Source organism: Acipenser ruthenus, chromosome 3 (assembly GCF_902713425.1).
Source record: "Acipenser ruthenus chromosome 3, fAciRut3.2 maternal haplotype, whole genome shotgun sequence".
Taxonomy (NCBI): Eukaryota; Metazoa; Chordata; class Actinopteri; order Acipenseriformes; family Acipenseridae; genus Acipenser; species Acipenser ruthenus.
The window spans coordinates 13,416,322-13,435,935 of NC_081191.1; the positions used below are offsets into that span (position 1 = coordinate 13,416,322).

Consider the following 19,614-nt stretch of genomic DNA (forward strand, 5'->3'; position numbering starts at 1 on the left):
AGCAGCCAGTGATTCCCAAGTCAGAGACAGAACAGGCGGCGACGCGACTCAGCAGCAACGGATCCAGCGTGTGAGCAGTGAAGCAGCAATTCCCGAGTCAGAGACGGAACAGGCGGTGACGCGACTCAGCAGCAACGGATCCAGCATGTAAGCAGAGTGAGCAGCCAGTGATTCCCAAGTCAGAGACGGAACAGGCGGCGACGCGACTCAGCAGCAACGGATCCAGCGTGAGAGCAGTGAAGCAGCAATTCCTGAGTCAGAGACGAAACAGGCGGTGACGCGACTCAGCAGCAACGGATCCAGCATGTAAGCAGAGTGAGCAGCCAGTGATTCCCAAGTCAGAGACGGAACAGGCGGCGACGCGACTCAGCAGCAACGGATCCAGCGTGTGAGCAGTGAAGCAGCAATTCCTGAGTCAGAGACGGAACAGGCGGCGACGCGACTCAGCAGCAACGGATCCAGCGTGTGAGCAGTGAAGCAGCAATTCCTGAGTCAGAGACGGAACAGGCGGCGACGCGACTCAGCAGCAACGGATCCAGCGTGTGAGCAGTGAGGCAGCAATTCCCGAGTCAGAGACAGAACGGCGACAGGTCCCGAGTCAGACACGGAATGGCGTCGGTGCGGTTCTCATCAGCAATACAACACACAATTTGAAATGACCAATTCTTTTTAAGCCTGGCTCACCGCTACAACCCCCGTGCTGACTCAGGAGAGACGAAGACGAGCACATGCGTCCTCCGAAACGTGTGCCGTCAGCCATCCGCTTCTTTTTACTCTGTAGGCCCACCATGCAGCTACCTTCAGAGCTACATCATCGGAGGACCACGCAGCCCTGGGCCACTTACAGGCAGGCCCGCAGGCACCCGGCCTGTCTACAGGGGCCGCTGGTGCACGGTGAGCCGTCGACACCCTGGATGACCTAAGCCCTCCCCACCCCGGGTGGTACTCAGCCAATTGTGCGCTGCCCCCTGGGAACTCCTGTCCACAGCCGGCAGTGGAATAGCCTGTAACCAAACCAAATCTCCATGCTATAGGGAGCATCCTGCACTCCACGGGGCCTTACTGAAGCACCTTTTTTTTTTTTTACATGACTCAGATTGCAAAACTAGCTTATGACGTTTTATCCATAACTATAAAACACTCAATAGTGCTACATCTGGAAATGCTAAAACAAACTTAATAAAATCAATGACAAATGTTTCAAAGATGTTCTCAATGTTTTCAATAAAATGACTAGCCTGATACTTAGTATTTAGAAGTTTTTTCATCCACTGCTGGGCATGTCATAAATAGGCTTTAAGAAAATATTTCAAACCCAGACACTAGTCAAATACAGTCAACCAAGTTCCACAAAAAATTTTTAAAAAAACAATATGTGCAACAAACGTAGTGTAAAGAACTATACAATACCAACAGTGTCTGAGAAGCCAGTGAAGAGTCTTGGGAGATGGTACGACGGGGATCTAAAGGACACAGTTCGTGTGGGGGAAGTTAGACAACAAGCAGTGGAAGGGTTGAAGAGCATAGACAGCTGCGCTCTACCAGGTAAACTAAAACTCTGGTGCTTTCAGTTTGGTCTACTGCCGAGGTTGCTGTGGCCACTGACTGTGTACGAGGTTTCTTTGACAACAGTAGAGAAGCTGGAAGCTTTAATCAGTTCATACATCAGGAAATGGTTGGGAGTTCCACGCTGCCTCAGCAGAGTGGGACTTTATGGTAAAGGAATACTGCAGCTACCAGTCTCTGCTCTAACCGAGGAGTTTAAGTGCGCCAAGGTCAGACTGGAAATGACTTTAGTAGAGTCACGCGATAAATGCGTAAGGGAGGCAGCACCTGTGTTGAAAACTGGAAGAAAGTGGGAGGCAAAGAAAGCTGTGGAAGATGCAAAGGCTGCCCTTCGAATTGGTGATATCATGGGGCAAGTTCAGCATGGAAGAGGGGGTCTTGGTTTCAGTTCAACTCCTCCTACATGGCACAAGGCGGCCCCAGCTCAAAGGAGGAAGCTGGTAGTCAACGAGGTGCAAAAGCAGGAGGAGAGGATGAGGTGTATAAAGGCCATTTCCCAGGCCAAGCAGGGAGAATGGATGAGATGGGAGAGTGTGGAACAACGCAAGATTGGCTGGAAAGACCTATGGTCAATGGAACAGAGCAGGATCAGTTTCCTCATCAGGTCAACATATGATGTTCTCCCATCACCACAGAACCTAAACCTCTGGGTAGGAGAGGATCCCTCATGTCCTTTGTGTTCATCACCTGCAACATTAAGGCACATTTTGACAGGATGTAAGGTGGCTCTTAGCCAAGGACGGTTTACTTGGCGCCATGACCAGGTGCTGCGATGTTTGGCCTTAGCATTGGAAGACAAGCGTAACATGACCAATAAGTTGTCACCTGTTCCATCAAAACATTACACACAAAAGACAACATTCCTCCGCCCAGGAGAGCAACCACCAAGAAAAGGTGTTAAAACCAATTCTCGCCCAGGACAACTGGAAGCTGCTAGAGACTGGAAAATGCTGGCAGATGTTGGTCAACGGCTTATTTTTCCACCTGAGATTGCCACCACTAACCTTCGACCAGATATTGTCTTGTGGTCTGGATCAGCACGCCTTGTTCACCTGGTAGAGTTAACAGTGCCATGGGAGGATGCTGTAGATGAGGCGTATGAGAGGAAGAAACTGAGGTATGCTCAACTAGCCACTGAAGCGGAACAGCGAGGATGGAGAGTTCGGGTTTACCCAGTGAAAGTGGGTTGTCGAGGATTTGTGGCACACTCTACAACCCGGTTTCTCAGAGACGTCGGATTCAGTGGCCAAGAGTTGCATCGCACAGTGAAGAACTTATCTGAAGCAGCAGAGAGGAGCAGCAACTGGCTGTGGTTGAGACGGAAAGATTCTGGCTGGGGACAGGTAAGTAAGCTGGGCTGAGTTGAGTGGGGGACGGAGGGGGGTGATGCTGGGACGCCAGAATCACCGTCGAGCCCTCTTGAGGTGTCGTGGGCTAGTCGACGAAACACTGAGGATGGAAGGTGCCCACTTGAAAACCCCAGAGATGTACCCTACTTAGCTCAATCCAGACGGTTGTCATGCTGATGCGCTGGGGAGGCCGCACTTTGGTTGATCCCCGGAGCCAGCATCGCAGCCGTTGTGTGTGCTGATGCGCCAGGGAGGCAAAATAAGCTGATCCCTGGAGCCAGCATTACACTTCAGCCATTAACACCAGACAGAAGGATATCTACATCATCATATGGAAGGAAACGTAAATGGATGGAGACACATATGGATCACATTAGTTTACTGTAAAGCTACGTCTTAGTTGGTGCTTATCTTGGCGAGAGCCGAGTTCAAATCAGCATGAAGTTTTAACATCTACTCTCGTGTAATGGAAATCATGCTCTAAATCAACACAAATCGCAATATGAACTCACCTAAAGATAGTGGCGACTCACTTTGAAAAATACTAATCTTGTCTATTATAGAAACAGTGCCTGGAAAACATGGTACAACACAACACAATTACTTCATACCGTCAGCCGTCTTTCATTGAATGGAGCAGAAAAACCACTATTTGTGTAGTGGGCTTCCACTACACAAATTGAGAAAGTCAGTCATGGGCAAGAAATAGATAAACACATCATCTCCTATAGAAGAGTAGACAGAGAATGATACCAGTATTAAGGTCCGTTTGTGATTATATTTTTTTTAAAACCTTGCCAACTTTTCACCACACCTGCCTGTGAATCTAGGAACCTAGAAAATAAGTTTCTTCATTGACTTAAAACTAAAAAATGAGAGAAATGTTTTGGCTTATGCCTTCATCTGTGTTTTTTTTATTATTAGACCAAAATAATGTATGTGTATATTTATGTTGCTATGATTTGCATACTTTACATGGGCCATTCCAATATGATTTATTCAAATACAGAACAGCTAAAAGATTAATGACAAAAGATGGCATTACATGCTCATCAGGGGAATACTGGGGCAGCAATGGAAGAACAAGAACATTTGGACTGAACTGAATCTAATATCCTTTCATTTCCCAAGGGCAACACAGTGGCAGCAAAGGCATGGGGTTACAGGTTGCACTTAATAAAGTTATTTATGACATCTTCACACGTCTAGATGGTAGTGAGAAAATAAGACAATCATGCATCCTTTGGAGGAGCAGTACATTTATTTATTGGATTTATATAGCGCTTTTTATACAAAAGTATCGCAAAGCACTGTGCAGTACATAGCAGAAAAAAAGAACAAACCACAATACATGTGTATAGCATGTCACACATACAACTGCCAAAGTCAGACCAAGTCAACTGCCAAAACAGGGGTAATATGTTCACTTTTTATGTTTTTAGTCAGAACAAGCTGCAAGCAGGATACCACATTTTTTGGGACACCAGAAAAAAGTGCATTACAATAATTAATTCTAGATGAAACAAAGGCATGCATTAGTCTCTCGGCATCAGATACAGAAATAATTGGTCTAAGTTTGGCTATATTTCTAATATGAGTTTCAAGTAATAGATCAGGATCAAAGATGACCCCCAAACTCTTAATTTCTAGTTTAAGTTTTGATGAGAGACTGCAAGGGTCGAGCTCATGTAATCCCACATTTCCTTTTAGTTGGTTCTGTGATCCCACTAGCCTCTGTTTTATCTGAATTCTACATTAGAAAATCTGTGACATCCAATGCTTGATGTCTGTAAGGCAAGTACTGTAGCTAACACCCAGGCAGAAGAAATTCCTTGCTTTAGGGACAAATACAGCTGGGTATCATCAGCAGAGCAATGGAAGTTCACTCCGTGTCTGTGGATAATGTCACCTAACGGTAGCATATATAATGAAAACAGCAAGGGACCTAGAATGGAGCCCTGTGGAACACCACAGACAACTTCCGATAATGCCGATTATACCTCCCCAATAGAGACAAACTGAAAGAGAAGATTTGAACCAGGACAGGACAAGGCCAGACAGTCCTACTGTGCTTTCAAGACGATTCAGTAGGATAGAATGGTCTACAGTATTAAAGGCATCACTTAGATCAAAAATAATTAATACTGATGGAAAGCTAGAGTCAGAGTTTATCAGCAGATTGTTCACAACTCTGACAAGGGCCGTCTCGGTGCTATGTGCAGCATGAAAACCAGACTGAAACTTCTCGAATATACCATTAAGAATTAGAAATTTTTGTAATTGAATTGCAACAACTCTCTCTAGAACCTTAGCAAAGAATGGTAGGTTGGATATTGGTCTATAGTTATTGAGGACTTTAGTGTCCAAATTGTTTCTTAAGCATAGACTTTACCCCAGCTACCTTAAGCGCAGAGGGAACTATACCGGAGGAAAGTGAACCATTTACAATTTTGTAAATGTGGGTATTAATAATACCAATTACATCTGGTAGCACTTTAGATTACAGTGCACAAATAACCATGTAATTACTGTGTAATTGTATGGTAATAATCCAGTAATAATCCAGTTTTACTGGGTAAATACCAATTGTTTTCCATTCTTTCATTGTAACTACTGTTGGAATAGACTGGAATACTGCAACTGAATAACTGTTCATTTATTTGCTGCCTGTTTCTCATTGCAATCAGTAATACCACTTTAAGATGACAGGCAACAGCAAATTGTTAAAATTGTAATTGCAGAGGGGCTCTCGAGTGGCGCATCCGGTAAAGGTGCTCCACATGGAGTGCAGGATGCACCCTATAGCCTGGACGTCGCCGGTTCGAGTCCAGGTTATTCCACAGCCGACCATGGATGGGAGCTCCCAGAAGGCGGCGCACAATTGACCGAGTGTCGCCCAGGGGGGGAGGTTTTAGGTCGGCCAGGGTGGCCTCGGCTCACCGCGCACCAGCGACCCCTGTAGTCTGACCAGGTGCCTGTGGGCTTGCCTGTAAGCTGCCCGAGAACTGCATTCTCCTCCGACGCTGTAGCTCTTGGGTGGCTGCATGGTGAGTCCGCAGTGTGAAAAAAATCGGTCGGCTGACAGCACACGCTTCAGAGGACAGCGTGTGTTTGTCTTCGCCCTCCCGAGTCAGCGCAGGGATGGTAGCAGTGAGCTGAGCCTAAAAATAATTGGCCATTCCAAATTGGGAGAAAATAATAAAAATAACTGGCAATGACTACATTTAAAAAAAAATGTAATTACAGGAAACAAGACCATTTCCATTTAACTACCTACTTATTCCAACAGTAGTTACAATGAAAGAACAAAAAACTGGATTATTAACATAAAATGACACAGTAATTACATGGTTAATTGTGCACTGTAATCTAAAGTGCTACCCAACATCTTTTAATAGTTTTGTAGGAATAGGATCAAGAGAGCATGTAGTAGCTCTCATATGTCGAACTAGCTCTGTCAGTTCCTGCAAGGAAATTGAAGAAAAAGCTCCCATAGTAGCCTTAATTGGTGTAGATGGTAAAATTCTGCCAGAGTCCTCCTTAATAGAAGGTGTCTGTGGAATCTCATTTCTGATGTCTAGTATTTTATTTTTAAAGAAATATAAGAAGTCATTGTGAGAGGAGCCAATGTCAAGGGTAGGACTATTAGGGGAAGGATTCATTAATTTATCTAGGGTAGCAAAAATAAATCTAGGAATATTTTTATTTGCTTCAATTAAATTAGAATAATATGATGATCTCGCCAACGCCTGAGCCTTCCTATGTTTAATCAGGTGGCCCTTCCATGCGATGTAATGAACATGCAGTTTAGAGTCCCGCCATCTCCTTTCTATTTTACGGCCCTCATATTTCATCTCACGAGTTGTATCATTGAACCACGGTGAGCTTTTTTTTAAAAGACACTCTCCGAGTTCTGATTGGTGCTACAGTATCTAAGATACCTGTCAAGCAATGCTTTGTCCTTCATAATTAATAAGAGCACATTGCTCCCATGGAAAAACAAATGGATGTTTAAGAAAAGAAACAAATGTGTCCGGTTTAATCTCTGCAGGCTATTAGTAAGTTGCATCCGGAAAAAAGTATTTCCTGCTTAAGTGATTTTCAAAGAGCTCTCTCTTTACCCCCATCTGAGGAAGCTATCTATAAAGTAAACCAACAAACTAGGAAGGGCCAATTACTGTGTTTGGTATCATAGCATCATATTAATGCATTCTGATGCACTTTGATGTCAATATCTTTAAAACATTTAAATAGAAACATCTAATACCCTCTAATAGCCTGAGACAATAGCATTTTTTTTGTTTTGTTTTTACTGGAGTAAAAAGGCAAGGCAAGAATCCTAATATAGATTTTGAAGGATAATAACATTATTTATTTTGTTGAGGGGGCAGGGTGTAATAGATTAGAAAATAATATTTGTTTAAAATCATTAAGTTTCAGCTAGGTATCCTGCATGTTAATTATGTTAATAATTATACTGGGTTGTTACTTTGTAGCCTTTCAGTCTGAGCCACTCTGTACAGTTCTGATAACAAAAGACAAGATGAAGTTGCTTTTAAATTAAATTCACTTCCATTCACTATACCTCCACCATAGCAATGCAATTTCGTGCAGGGCCTTTATTCATGTTTTCTAGGGTATCAAGATGAAAAGGTTGAAGATTTTTTCGTTTATTTGTTTTTATTTTAATAGGAGCTACAATTGATCGCAACACGATGTTCAGAAACAGCACTGTGCCAGTTTTCTTGCTACAACCACTGCTATGTTTCGAAAGTGAAGTGATGGTACTAATATGATTGGCTGTGTTGGCTCTCGTGCCTGATACTCTGTTTTGATTGGATACAGCTCTCCTACTTACCACTTTGATTTGCTGAACAGACGTTTTTGTGTGTAGAGGTTTATAACAATATCAGAGTACTTAAATTACAACACAATGGAAATGTTCTCAGAATGTATTTTTTGTGGCATGGTACCACAGCCTCTTTTATATCCAAACAGTTTGGCTGGGACCACTGGCCAAGATATTTCAAACATTTTATTTTGCCTGCGAAACCTCGCATTCTGGTAATAAGATCACACAAGTAATATGTAGATATTGTAGCAGTGCATTTTCTATACATGTAAGGCCATGGTAGCTAAGGAAGCTTATTGGGGAGAATATGCTAAATCTCTTGAAAGTTAGTGGTCCTAGAAAAAAAATAAGTAATGTATACACATATTTCATGTATATAATATATCAAAAATATAGAATGTATATACTTGTGGCAGGGTGATTGCCCTGCACATGGGGAAATTAGTGTTGGTAATTTATTATGGGGAAACAGGTTTGTTTTGTGTACTTTTTGAGTTGTTATGTGTGATTAAATTATTGTTTTCAGACAGGTGCTCGATTGAGACTTGCTGCCTGCTAGGCTTGGTTGAAAGGAAGGGCAGCAAGTGGTTGGCTGTGCCGGTCCTCAATCAGCAGGTGGGCGGGTCTCAACTGAGTGTCCGTTGGCATAAAAACATCTTTCGGGTGAGACGTAGTTGTAAGTGACTCTGGAGCTGATGCATAGTTCACACACCCGAGTCTCTGTAAGTCGCCTTGGATAAAGGCGTCTGCTAAAATAAACAAATAATAATAATAATATACAATTTATAATAAAAATATACAATTTATATTATAGTGTATATATTGAAACGACCAGGCATTTATACTGTTGCAGGACTGGTCTATGGACTGTGTGTGTCTGCGTGTGCGTGTGCGTCTGCATGTGCGTGTGTGTGTGAGAGAGCAGGGAAGTGGTAAGCTTGCCTCAGCCGGCATTGGTGGGTAATGTCCGGGGAGGCAGGGAATGATAGCATATAGAAGCTGCTGTGTGAATGTGCTGCTGTGAGAGTGCAAGACTGTTTGTTGTTTTTGGTCTGGCCCAGGCTAACAGGGGCTGGGAATAATCGTCCCAATAAACCGTGGAATCGAGTACCTGCAAACTGTGTGTGTCTCCTTCCTTCATTTGCCACCTTACGCTAGAATATTAATTTGGCTTGTGGTGAAACACAAATAATGCGGTCTCCTAATTATGGACCCTGACAACCACATTATAACGGGGTAGCACAGTATATACATTACTTTCACTGAAATCACTAATTACTGTCTTTCAAATTAATGTTCTGTTTGTGTAGACTGACAGAGGTGAAACAGGAGGGCTGGCTACTGGCTACTGATGCAAAGAGTTATAAAGTAAAGTCTACATCAATGGTCTGTGCGGATGACGGTTGTGCATGCTTGTGTTTCTGCTGCAATAATTTTCACCGTATGCCACTAATCTCACTTCTAATTAATATTCTGCTTACACAGTTTACACAGTTGCCATCCATCAATTTATTTCCCCATTGCCCCAACTGAAGGTCCCTTATTCCCTGTTCCCAATGAAGTACCCCTCAAGCTGATTGCCTGCAGCATATGGCTAATGCCTTGAACTATATTTACATCATGAGATAAATTTAACTAGAAGGCATATGAGACAAAAACACTGTACCCCGGTCTCGCGCTTTCATTTTACGTCATGAGAAAATTCCTCACCTGACCGGTGAAAACAATAATAGCTTTGTATGCAGGTAGATTCTCGTAGCTAAAACATAAAACATACAGCCCAACAGATTTAATACAATTCTTATCGTCTTATTCATAGCTCTACTAAATGTAATACAGTCAGTGTATTTAATTTTGTGTGAACTCTATTTTGATCAGCAACACAAAATACAAGTGTCAATGGTAGCGACACAAAGAGGTTTTGTTTACTGTTTTCAAAACGTTTGTGAAGAAATATATTTTTTGTATAAACTCTAGATGTGTATAAATAATTTGTAACAACACTGGAATCGTACTTGTGCAATGTTATATCAACTGTAGGCATAAATCCAATAATATACATCTTAGTGTTAAAATACATTATTTTAATGGCTTTGCTATGCATTTTTGTACCCCAATAATTGGATAAAGATGATGGATTTGCATGGGGTACCGCATTCAGTCTTGAATCTAAGACAGAGACAGAAACCCACCCAACCATATCAGAGAGACAGAGGGAGAAAGAAGAACCACAAGAATGTGTAGAATGTGTATTTCATCTCTTTTAGGCCAGGTAAACAAATGTGTATTTTCTTTAAAGTTCTAATTGACTGCTTACACATTGTTATACGTGTATTTACTTAAAAAAAAAAAAAAAACGATCACATGAACTAGTTAAGATGTTCAGCATGAGGTCCAAAAAGGGTTATTGATGTGTAAAAAATTGATTGTTTTTTAAAACCTGAAGGAAGAAAGGCAAAACCCATTTTGCGGATGCCTAAATTATGAAACCGTAACACCATGACCTGGATAAGAAATATTTAAATATCTTTGAAGCTGTTCCAAAATTGCACTGTTTGCATTTGTTAAGCATCCTACGAAAGGGCCATATTCATTAAACTAAATTATATTAAGCTAAAGGGCAGTGCTGTCTTTAATCATCATATACAGATTCTGCAGGACTGCCTTATTCCTTTTTGGGAGTTTGTGGCGGAGTGTCCCGCCCCTATTTATTATTATTTGTATTTTTGTTTGCGGCGCGGGTAAAAGCGCCGCGTCTTTTATTGTTATATTTAAAAACCTCGTGAGGATGCATGGCTGATCAGCTACTGATTATTTAACTAGCTGACAGTCATGCATCCTTACCAAACACGTGCAGACTCTGGCCGGGGGATAATAAGATAATTACCAACTAGTTAAATCCCTCGGCCAGAGTATATAAACCAGCAGCACTATGCACTCGGGGTGTGGAGTGTTCGAGAGTGGAGAACGGGAGAGAGAGAGGAAGAAAACAATTGCTAAAACGTGCTGGAGTATCCAGCACGAAACTTACTTGTTTGTTTATTCGTTCGGCCCTCGTGCCCTTTGGTTTGGTGTTTTGTTAAACCTTTTGTTTTTGTTCTGTTTATTAAATACGCTGAGTGCACCAGCACTCAGCTTCAACCGCCCATCCACTGTTTTGGTTTGAGTTACTTCCTGGTCCGTGACGTCATCCACATCACCACTGCGAGCCAGACTGTCACATATGGTGTCCTGCGTGGGACAAACAACGCCTCCAACAGCCGGACCAGGATTGAAAAGTGCGTTTTTTTTTTTTGTTTGTTCGTTTTTTTTTTCAAATTAAAAATGGGGAAAAGTAGCCGGAGGAGAAAGCAGCAGCAGCAGCAACAACAGCAGCAGGAGGCGCAGCAACATCAGCCTTACCTTGCCACACTGGATATCTGCCTCACCTGCCTGAAGGGTGAGGAGTGGTGCTTCGCGGTTGGTGAGGTTGGGCACGTGGCACCAGACCAACCCCCTCCATGGCAGGAGAAAGAGGAGCCAGAGCGTCCAGTGAGGGAGGACCTGCATCCTCCAAAGAGGACGAATGCACTCTCCTCTGAGGGAGTCTGGGACTGGCTGGTGGAGCCGGGGAGGGATTATGAGGAAGCCCTCCCTGCAGTGATCAACCTCCTGTGGGCAAGAGATGGGGAGCGCTGGGAGGCCTGGGAACAGCAACACCACCCAGCTTCCCTCCCAGACATCGCAGCCATGGTGTTCAACTACCTGGCTGCGGATATGGGAGAGACCCTGCTGCTGCCGTCTCCAGCGCCAGAGGGAGAGGAGCCATCGCTGCCGTCTCCAGCGCCAGAGGGAGAGGAGCCATCGCTGCCGTCTCCAGCGCCAGAGGGAGAGGAGCCATCGCTGCCGTCTCCAGCGCCAGAGGGAGAGGAGCCATCGCTGCCGTCTCCAGCGCCAGAGGGAGAGGAGCCATCGCTGCCGTCTCCAGCGCCAGAGGGAGAGGAGCCATCGCTGCCGTCTCCAGCATCAGAGGGAGAGGAGCCATCGCTGCCGTCTCCAGCGCCAGAGGGAGAGGAGCCATCGCTGCCGTCTCCAGCGCCAGAGGGAGAGGAGCCATCGCTGCCGTCTCCAGCGCCAGAGGGAGAGGAGCCATCGCTGCCGTCTCCAGCGCCAGAGGGAGAGGAGCCATCGCTGCCGTCTCCAGCGCCAGAGGGAGAGGAGCCATCGCTGCCGTCTCCAGCGCCAGAGGGAGAGGAGCCATCGCTGCCGTCTCCAGCATCAGAGGGAGAGGAGCCATCGCTGCCATCTCCAGCATCAGAGGGAGAGGAGCCATCGCTACCGTCTCCAGCATCAGAGGGAGAGGAGCCATCGCTACTGTCTCCACCAGCAGAGGGAGAATGCCTGCTGGTTTCGCCTCCACAGCCTGGGGAGGAGCCCGAACGTCCTACGCCCGAGTGGGAGGAGCCCGAACGTCCTACGCCCGAGTGGGAGGAGCCCGAACGTCCTACGCCCGAGTGGGAGGAGCCCGAACGTCCTACGCCCGAGTGGGAGGAGCCCGAACGTCCTACGCCCAAGAGGGGGGAGTCGGTGCGTCCACAGCCCAAGAGGGAGGAGTCGGTGCGTCCACAGCCCAAGAGGGAGGAGTCGGTGCGTCCACAGCCCAAAGAGGGGGGAGTCGGTGCGTCCATAGCCCAAGAGGTGGAAGTCTGCGCTTCCACAGCCTTAGGACCCAAGCTGCAGTCCCAAGAGCCAGAAGGGGAGGAGTTACAGGCTCAACCCCCTGAATTTTTCTGGGGGGGAGAAGGGCAGGATGCTGGTGTTCCCCAGCAGCCTCTATTTATGCTGCTGAAGGGAGCACGGCACACACCAGCCCAGCCGCCACAGCAGAGGGAGCCAGCACCGCCACAGCCTCCCTCTGAGTGGCCAGCATCCGCCCCATCGCCTCTGCCTCCACCACCACCAGGAGCAGAGCAGCAGGAGCTGCCTCTGTCTCCACCACCACCAGGAGCAGGGCAGCAGGAGCTGCTTCTGTCTCCACCATCACCAGGAGCAGAGCAGCAAGAGCTGCCTCTGCCTCCGCCACCTCCACCAGCAGAGGGTGAATGCCTGCTGGTTCCGCCTCCACCGTCGTGGGAGGACTGCTTGCCCCTCCCACCTCCACCAGCAGAGGATGAATGCCTGCTGGTTCTGCCTCAACCGTCGTGGGAGGACTGCTTGCCCCTCCCACCTCCACCAGCAGAGGATGAATACCTGCTGGTTCCGCCTCAGCCACCGTGGGAGGACTGCTTGCCACTCCCAGCTCCACCAGCAGAGGGTGAATACCTGCTGGTTCCGTCTCAGCCGCTGTGGGAGGACTGCTTTCCCCTCCCACCTCCACCAGCAGAGGGTGAATACCTGCTGGTTCCACATCCACCGTCATGGGAAGGACTGCTCCTGCCCTGCCTCGCACCACCCAGGGATGCCTGCCTCGCATCGCCTGGGGCTGCCTGTTCCACATCGCCTGGGGTCACCAGGGATCCTGCTTCGCCTGGGGTCGCCAGGGATCCTGCTTCGCCTGGGGTCGCCAGGGATCCTGCTTCGCCTGGGGTCGCCAGGGATCCTGCTTCGCCTGGGGTCGCCAGGGATCCTGCTTCGCCTGGGGTCACTACACTGTGGTCGGAGCCCCACGGAGGGGAGCTGCCGGCCATGAAGAAAGGGGGGGAGGTCAGGAGACCAGCTCCCCCAGCCGCACTTTCGCGGCCGGAGATCATGTGGTCAGAGCCCCACGAAGGGGAGCTGCCAGCCATGGAAAAGGGGGGGGAGGTCAGGAGACCAGCTCCCCCAGCCGCACTTTCGCGGCAGGAAATACTGTGGCTGGAGCCCCGTGAAGGGCAGCTGTCAGCCATGAAGAAGGGGGGGGAGGTCAGGAGACCAGCTTCCCCCGCAGCAATTTCGCTGCAGGAGAAAGGGTGGCCAGAGCCCCACGGAGGGGAGCTGTCGGCCATGAAGAAGGGGGGGCAGGTCTGGAGACCACCCCCAAAAATTTTTTGGCCAGAGGAGCTGGCCGGTGCGCGGGCCATTGGAACACTACGGCTGTTTGGGTGGGAGGAGGACATCCCACCGTGGCCGCCACCTTTGGCCCGTTGCTGCCCCTGTTCCTGCGCCGGGACTGCTAACCGGGACTTTGGGGACTAAGGGGGGAGGTGGCCGAAAAGGCCATGTGTGCTGCGCACAAGGGGGGGCATGTGTGGCGGAGTGTCCCGCCCCTATTTATTATTATTTGTATTTTTGTTTGCGGCGCGGGTAAAAGCGCCGCGTCTTTTATTGTTATATTTAAAAACCTCGTGAGGATGCATGGCTGATCAGCTACTGATTATTTAACTAGCTGACAGTCATGCATCCTTACCAAACACGTGCAGACTCTGGCCGGGGGATAATAAGATAATTACCAACTAGTTAAATCCCTCGGCCAGAGTATATAAACCAGCAGCACTATGCACTCGGGGTGTGGAGTGTTCGAGAGTGGAGAACGGGAGAGAGAGAGGAAGAAAACAATTGCTAAAACGTGCTGGAGTATCCAGCACGAAACTTACTTGTTTGTTTATTCGTTCGGCCCTCGTGCCCTTTGGTTTGGTGTTTTGTTAAACCTTTTGTTTTTGTTCTGTTTATTAAATACGCTGAGTGCACCAGCACTCAGCTTCAACCGCCCATCCACTGTTTTGGTTTGAGTTACTTCCTGGTCCGTGACGTCATCCACATCACCACTGCGAGCCAGACTGTCACAGAGTTCCATGAAAACAATACAAAATCATATTTTCTGGGATTGCACTATTCATTTTAATGCTGTTTGTATTCCCGATAAATTCGAACATGCTGTTACTGTTTTCTGCAGTTAACCGATTGAAATACAATAGACATGTAAATGACCTAACAAGCTCGAGCAGTCCACTGGGTGTGTTATTTAAAGTTGAAGTAAATTAAAAGATCTGTTATCATGCCACAAAAAGCTTTGAGAATATTAAAGGGCAATTTATTATAATGAGGGCAGCAACATTGTTTGAACCCTGCCCGTAAGGGACTCTGAATAATCCAGAGGGGCAAAATCTGTTAGGAATGGCTCCTCGGGTCATTTGCAAGTACCATATTAATTATAATATGTTTAAGCTTATTCTCCAAGCTTGCAGCATTGTAAAATACTTATTCACCTTGCAGATTAGCCTGTACTTTGACTTGCTTTGCTCACTAGCATGACACAACAAAACATGGGCGACAAACTACTCTCAGTATGAAGAACATATTTTTAGTTAAAAAATGACCATAAAAAAACATGTTCACCATAATATAACTTCCATATAGGAAAATGAGAAACCTACAACATGAACGGTAATACATCAATGGTATGATACAGCATAATTGTATTAATACTGTAAACAGAAATATCCTCATCTTCCAGTTACAGATTTGTTTACTTTTTAATTGGCTGAAGACAGCATTCCATTATATCTCTAGGAAATAGCACACTGACATCTGAAGAGAAAATTGTAAGAAACAATAGATAGTGGAAGCAAAATGAAAAGAAATTTTAGAGAATAACTGCTGATATGATAAAACCCTTCTGGTGGGACAGGCCTAAGTGTAATTGCATGTCTGTGCACGTCCCCCCCCCCCCATGGGATCAGATAAGAAATGATTCTGGTGGTGGAAAATAAAAGGGCAATGTATCAGTATAATTGTGTCCACTTTGAAGCCTATTATATCTGTGAATGGCTTATGCGCTCCTTGTAAAGCACTTTGAATTCTTAAAAAGCTTGCGTTTGCGTATCCCAAGCGTGCAATTCAGATGGAAAGTGTGGATAATCCCAATTATTTATTTTAAAGATGAATTCTCTTTTCAGTGACTCAAAGAATCTTCAGGGTAAGAACTGAGTCCAATTACCACTTCATCACAAATATGACACTTTGGAGACGATTTCTGAGTCTAAGAGACATCTATGAAGATATCTATTTATCTAAATGAATATACCAATGGGCAACTTTGCATTGTTGCTTGAAAAAAACATTAACAGCAGTGAAATTAAACAAAACAATAATGATTCCAGGAGAAGTTGATTCATGTGTTTATAATGACGAGTTAGTCTAAACTAGTAGCACTAACAGACATCAGCTACAGCAAGTTGCTGTCTTCCTAAATTCTATTCACATTTAAGAGTTGTGTACATTTGAATATGGTTTTGTCTCAGGTCCCACCATTGTTGGGCAGTAGTGTAGATGTGCAATAGGTTGCTGGCACAACTACAGTAATGTGAAAAACAGCCTAACAGCACATTTCTTGCTTCAGAGGGAACCTGCGATGTCTAAAGTTTTTACCCAAATATAAGGTGTAAACAATTCCAAGTTAACCAGTACTGAGGATGATGAAAGACTTACACAGACACAAAGGATGAGCACAAAGCACTGAATGTGACCAGTGTAGTAGTTTGACAAGAAACAGGAAACCTAATAGACATCTATCTATATACTAATATCATCTAACCCTAAAGTAACCTATTTAGTTAAATTTGTAATATTTGCCGATCTTCAGCTTGCAATGATCCTCGATTCCTCGAGTCGTTGGTCGGTCTGCTCGATAAGTACATCTGCTTCTGAACCACAAGGTCAAGGGTTCAAATCCTGCTTGGAATAACCTGGAACTGCTCCATATATCAACACCTCCATACGAGATGGATAAGGTGTACAACTGTGCTCCCATCTGCTCTGTGCTCATTAAAGCTCCCGCAGCACTTGTAAAAGGACAGCGGGTGCATTCAGCTTCTGTAGCCGTTCCCTTTCCAAACAGCTTCCCTTCCTCTCCCCAGCATGAGAAAAAGCCCAGTCTGGAAAACATGCATGGGGACCTAAATGGGCTACCCTCTCTCTTTACAAATGCACTCAGATGTGTCCCACAAATATGGCAACATTGAAAGAGTAAATGGCCCTCAATTACCCAAACCAAAACTGTCCATGACTCTATCTGGAACTGGAATTGCTGTTAACAAAATACTGTTCAGCTACTGATAATTCCACATGAAATTCTAATTTTAAGCTCTGATGCGGTAAAAGTAAGACTGCGTTCAAGTACTCAAACATTTGCACAACAACTGCCTCTTTGCCAATGGCCAACAAAAGCATATTTGCCAATGGTCAACAAAAGAAAATAAATCATAAACATTTGCATACTTGAAAGCTGTCCAGTTCCAGTAAAGCCACACAGGACAGAATAGACATGGTTGATCTATCCATTTCCATGGATTTTACTCTATACTCTATGGCAATTTTTATTGAACAGGTAAAACTACAAGTGAACAAAACAAATCAAAACAGAGTAGCTGTCTACCTTTTTGGCTTTTGTTAGATATGTTCTGGCAGAGTCCTTGAAGGCTTCAGTCTCCTCAGGCTTCTCCACTTGAAGATAACAAACCCAGCCAAACAGATACCAAACCTACAAGACAAGAACATCCTTCAGGTCATGTGCTGTTCAATTAAATTGAGTATATACTGTATGAGAAAGACTACATTAATACTTGTCAGAAAAAAAGAGTTAAATCCATACCCTTGCGGAATGTAATGAAAACTCAAAGAATCAAAAACATCAGATCACATTACTGGAGAAAACACTGGAAAATTGAATTTGTCTACACAGATTTTATATAATACATGGAAAGCAAAACAGTGTGTGTCAACTCAATATTATAACCAATGGTTGAAGACAAACAATGGTATAAAAAAGAATAGAATTTTATTTTGCGAGTGAAAAGGCAAGGCTATATACTGGCAGACATACAGTATGACCTTTGATAATCTGGTGTTTTGTATTATTTATTTATTTGGTAGACGCCTTTATAAAACAAGGTTGTGCTAAATATAATTGTAATCTACACAGCATTGCATAAGGTTTCATATATTCATTCTGTAAGATAATATGCCACATATTTTATTCACTGCCAAAATCTGTAAATTATATATTCTTGAAATGTATTTGTCTAAGACTGTAAGTCGCCCTGGATAAGGGCGTCTGCTAAGAAATACATTTTATATATATATATATTGTAAGACAGCAGGGAGGGGGGTTAAAATCCTCTCTGCGTAGGACATGTGCGCAGGCACCTTTTTGTTAGTTTCTTTTATTGTTTGATTGTTTTTGCTTTATTGCTTAAGTATCCCCTGCACCTGGTGCTTATTATTAAATTAGAGCCAGGTGCAGGGTATAAAAAGAAAGCATTTTGCTCGGGGCTGCTGAGGAGAAGGAGGCAGAAGGTGTGCTCTGCTTCCAAGCAGTTGTGAGAAGTAAGGTTCAAGAGAGTGTTTGGAGGAGGTAAACGGCTAGGTGTTTATTTTGTGTTTTGTTTAAAAGATTTATTTTGCTTTTGGTTGTGGGTTGGTTTGTTTGTTTGTTTCCTGCACCAACGCGGTTTGTTTTGAGTTGGATCTTTTTGTTTATTTTGGTTCGCTACACAAAGGAATACACTTTCATGACGTGGAGGGCCGTATGATTGTCAAGAACATCGGATACGGGCTCCCGAGTGGCGCATCCAGTAAAGGCGCTCCACGTGAGTGCAGGATGCGCTCTATAGCCTGCAAGTCGCGAGTTCGAATCTAGGCTATTCCTTTGCCGATCGAGGACGGGATCTCCCAAAGGGCGGCGCACAATTGGCCGAGCGTCGCCCGGGGGGAGGGAGGGTTAGGTCGGTCAGGGTGTCCTCGGCTCACTGCGCACCAGCGACCCCTGTAGTCTGGCCGGGCGCCTGCGGGCTTGCCTGTAGCTGCCCGAGAGCTGCGTTGTCCTCCGACGCTGTAGCTCTTGGGTGGCTGCATGGTGAGTCTGCAGTGTGAAAAAAAGCGGTCGGCTTGACGGCACACGCTTCGGAGGACAGCGTGTGTTCATCTTCGCCCTCCCGAGTCAGCGCAGGGGTGGTAGCGGTGAGCCGACCATAATAAATAATTGGCTATTCCAAATTGGGAGAAAATAATAAAAATAAATAAATAAATAAATAAATAAATAAATAAATAAATAATCGGCAACGACTAAATTAAAAAAAAAAAAAAAAAAAAAGGAACGAACTGTTTTGAAAACATTACAAGAAACTGTACACAGGATGACAACAAAAAATAAACAAAACACAAAATAAACACCTAGCTCCTCAATGAGCATAAAAATCCTAACTATACAACCGGGAACCTAAACTGATCCGCAGGACGGCTAAGCCGTTTACCTACTTCGTGCATTCACAGTTCAAATAAAACCTATTTAAATAAACTGTGGAGCAAAAGTTCACAGCTCAAATAAAGATCTTGTGCACCCTAGCGTAAATTGAATTTCAATTTAAGGTATACTGTTTTGTTGTTAATAGATTAATTTTTTTGTTAATAGATGAGTTTGCATTATATTATTTACTTTTTGTTATTTTCCCCTCTCATAGCTAGAAGGCTTTTGATACAGTATCTGAACGGAAGAAAGCTGCACTTGCATTTTATAACACAGACATCTTATTCAGTATTCATTTTATAACTAAATAAATATTAGGTCTATTACATGGTTATCTTTCCTAATGCATTTACTTTTTTGCTGCGGGAGGAGCTGCACTGGCTTTCTCCGGGAGATGAGACGCTTCAGCCCCGCTCCGGCAGCCAAACCTGGGGCAAGCCCATTCCCTCTTCCCCTCTCCCGACCCACTCTCCTTTGATTACATGGTGCTTTGACTTTGCTTTGGAGACTGGGAGACCTGAGGCTGCCCTGGTGGTTAATGTAAGCCACCACTGTTGTGTTGTCTGTACTGACAAGCACATGTCTCCCTCAAACCTCCTATGCTGTTCCCTGAACAGCTGGTACTTCCTGTGCGCTGATTTTATGGG

The 19,614-nt window shown here is 44.9% G+C and overlaps 1 protein-coding gene across 2 annotated transcripts in view; it reads right to left on the bottom strand.

Annotated features, from left to right (window-relative positions):
- LOC117435683 (uncharacterized) overlaps positions 1 to 19,614 on the bottom strand; it is a 154,208-nt gene that overhangs the window by 24,474 nt on the left and 110,120 nt on the right. Inside the window, exon 5 of one of the 2 annotated variants that reach the window (XM_059012570.1) lies at positions 17,099 to 17,203. In XM_059012570.1, the coding sequence (XP_058868553.1) occupies positions 17,099 to 17,203 (105 nt within the window). Of the gene's footprint in view, positions 1 to 17,098; positions 17,204 to 19,614 lie in introns of those variants that run through there. The other variant, XR_009311924.1, reaches the window with a different exon arrangement.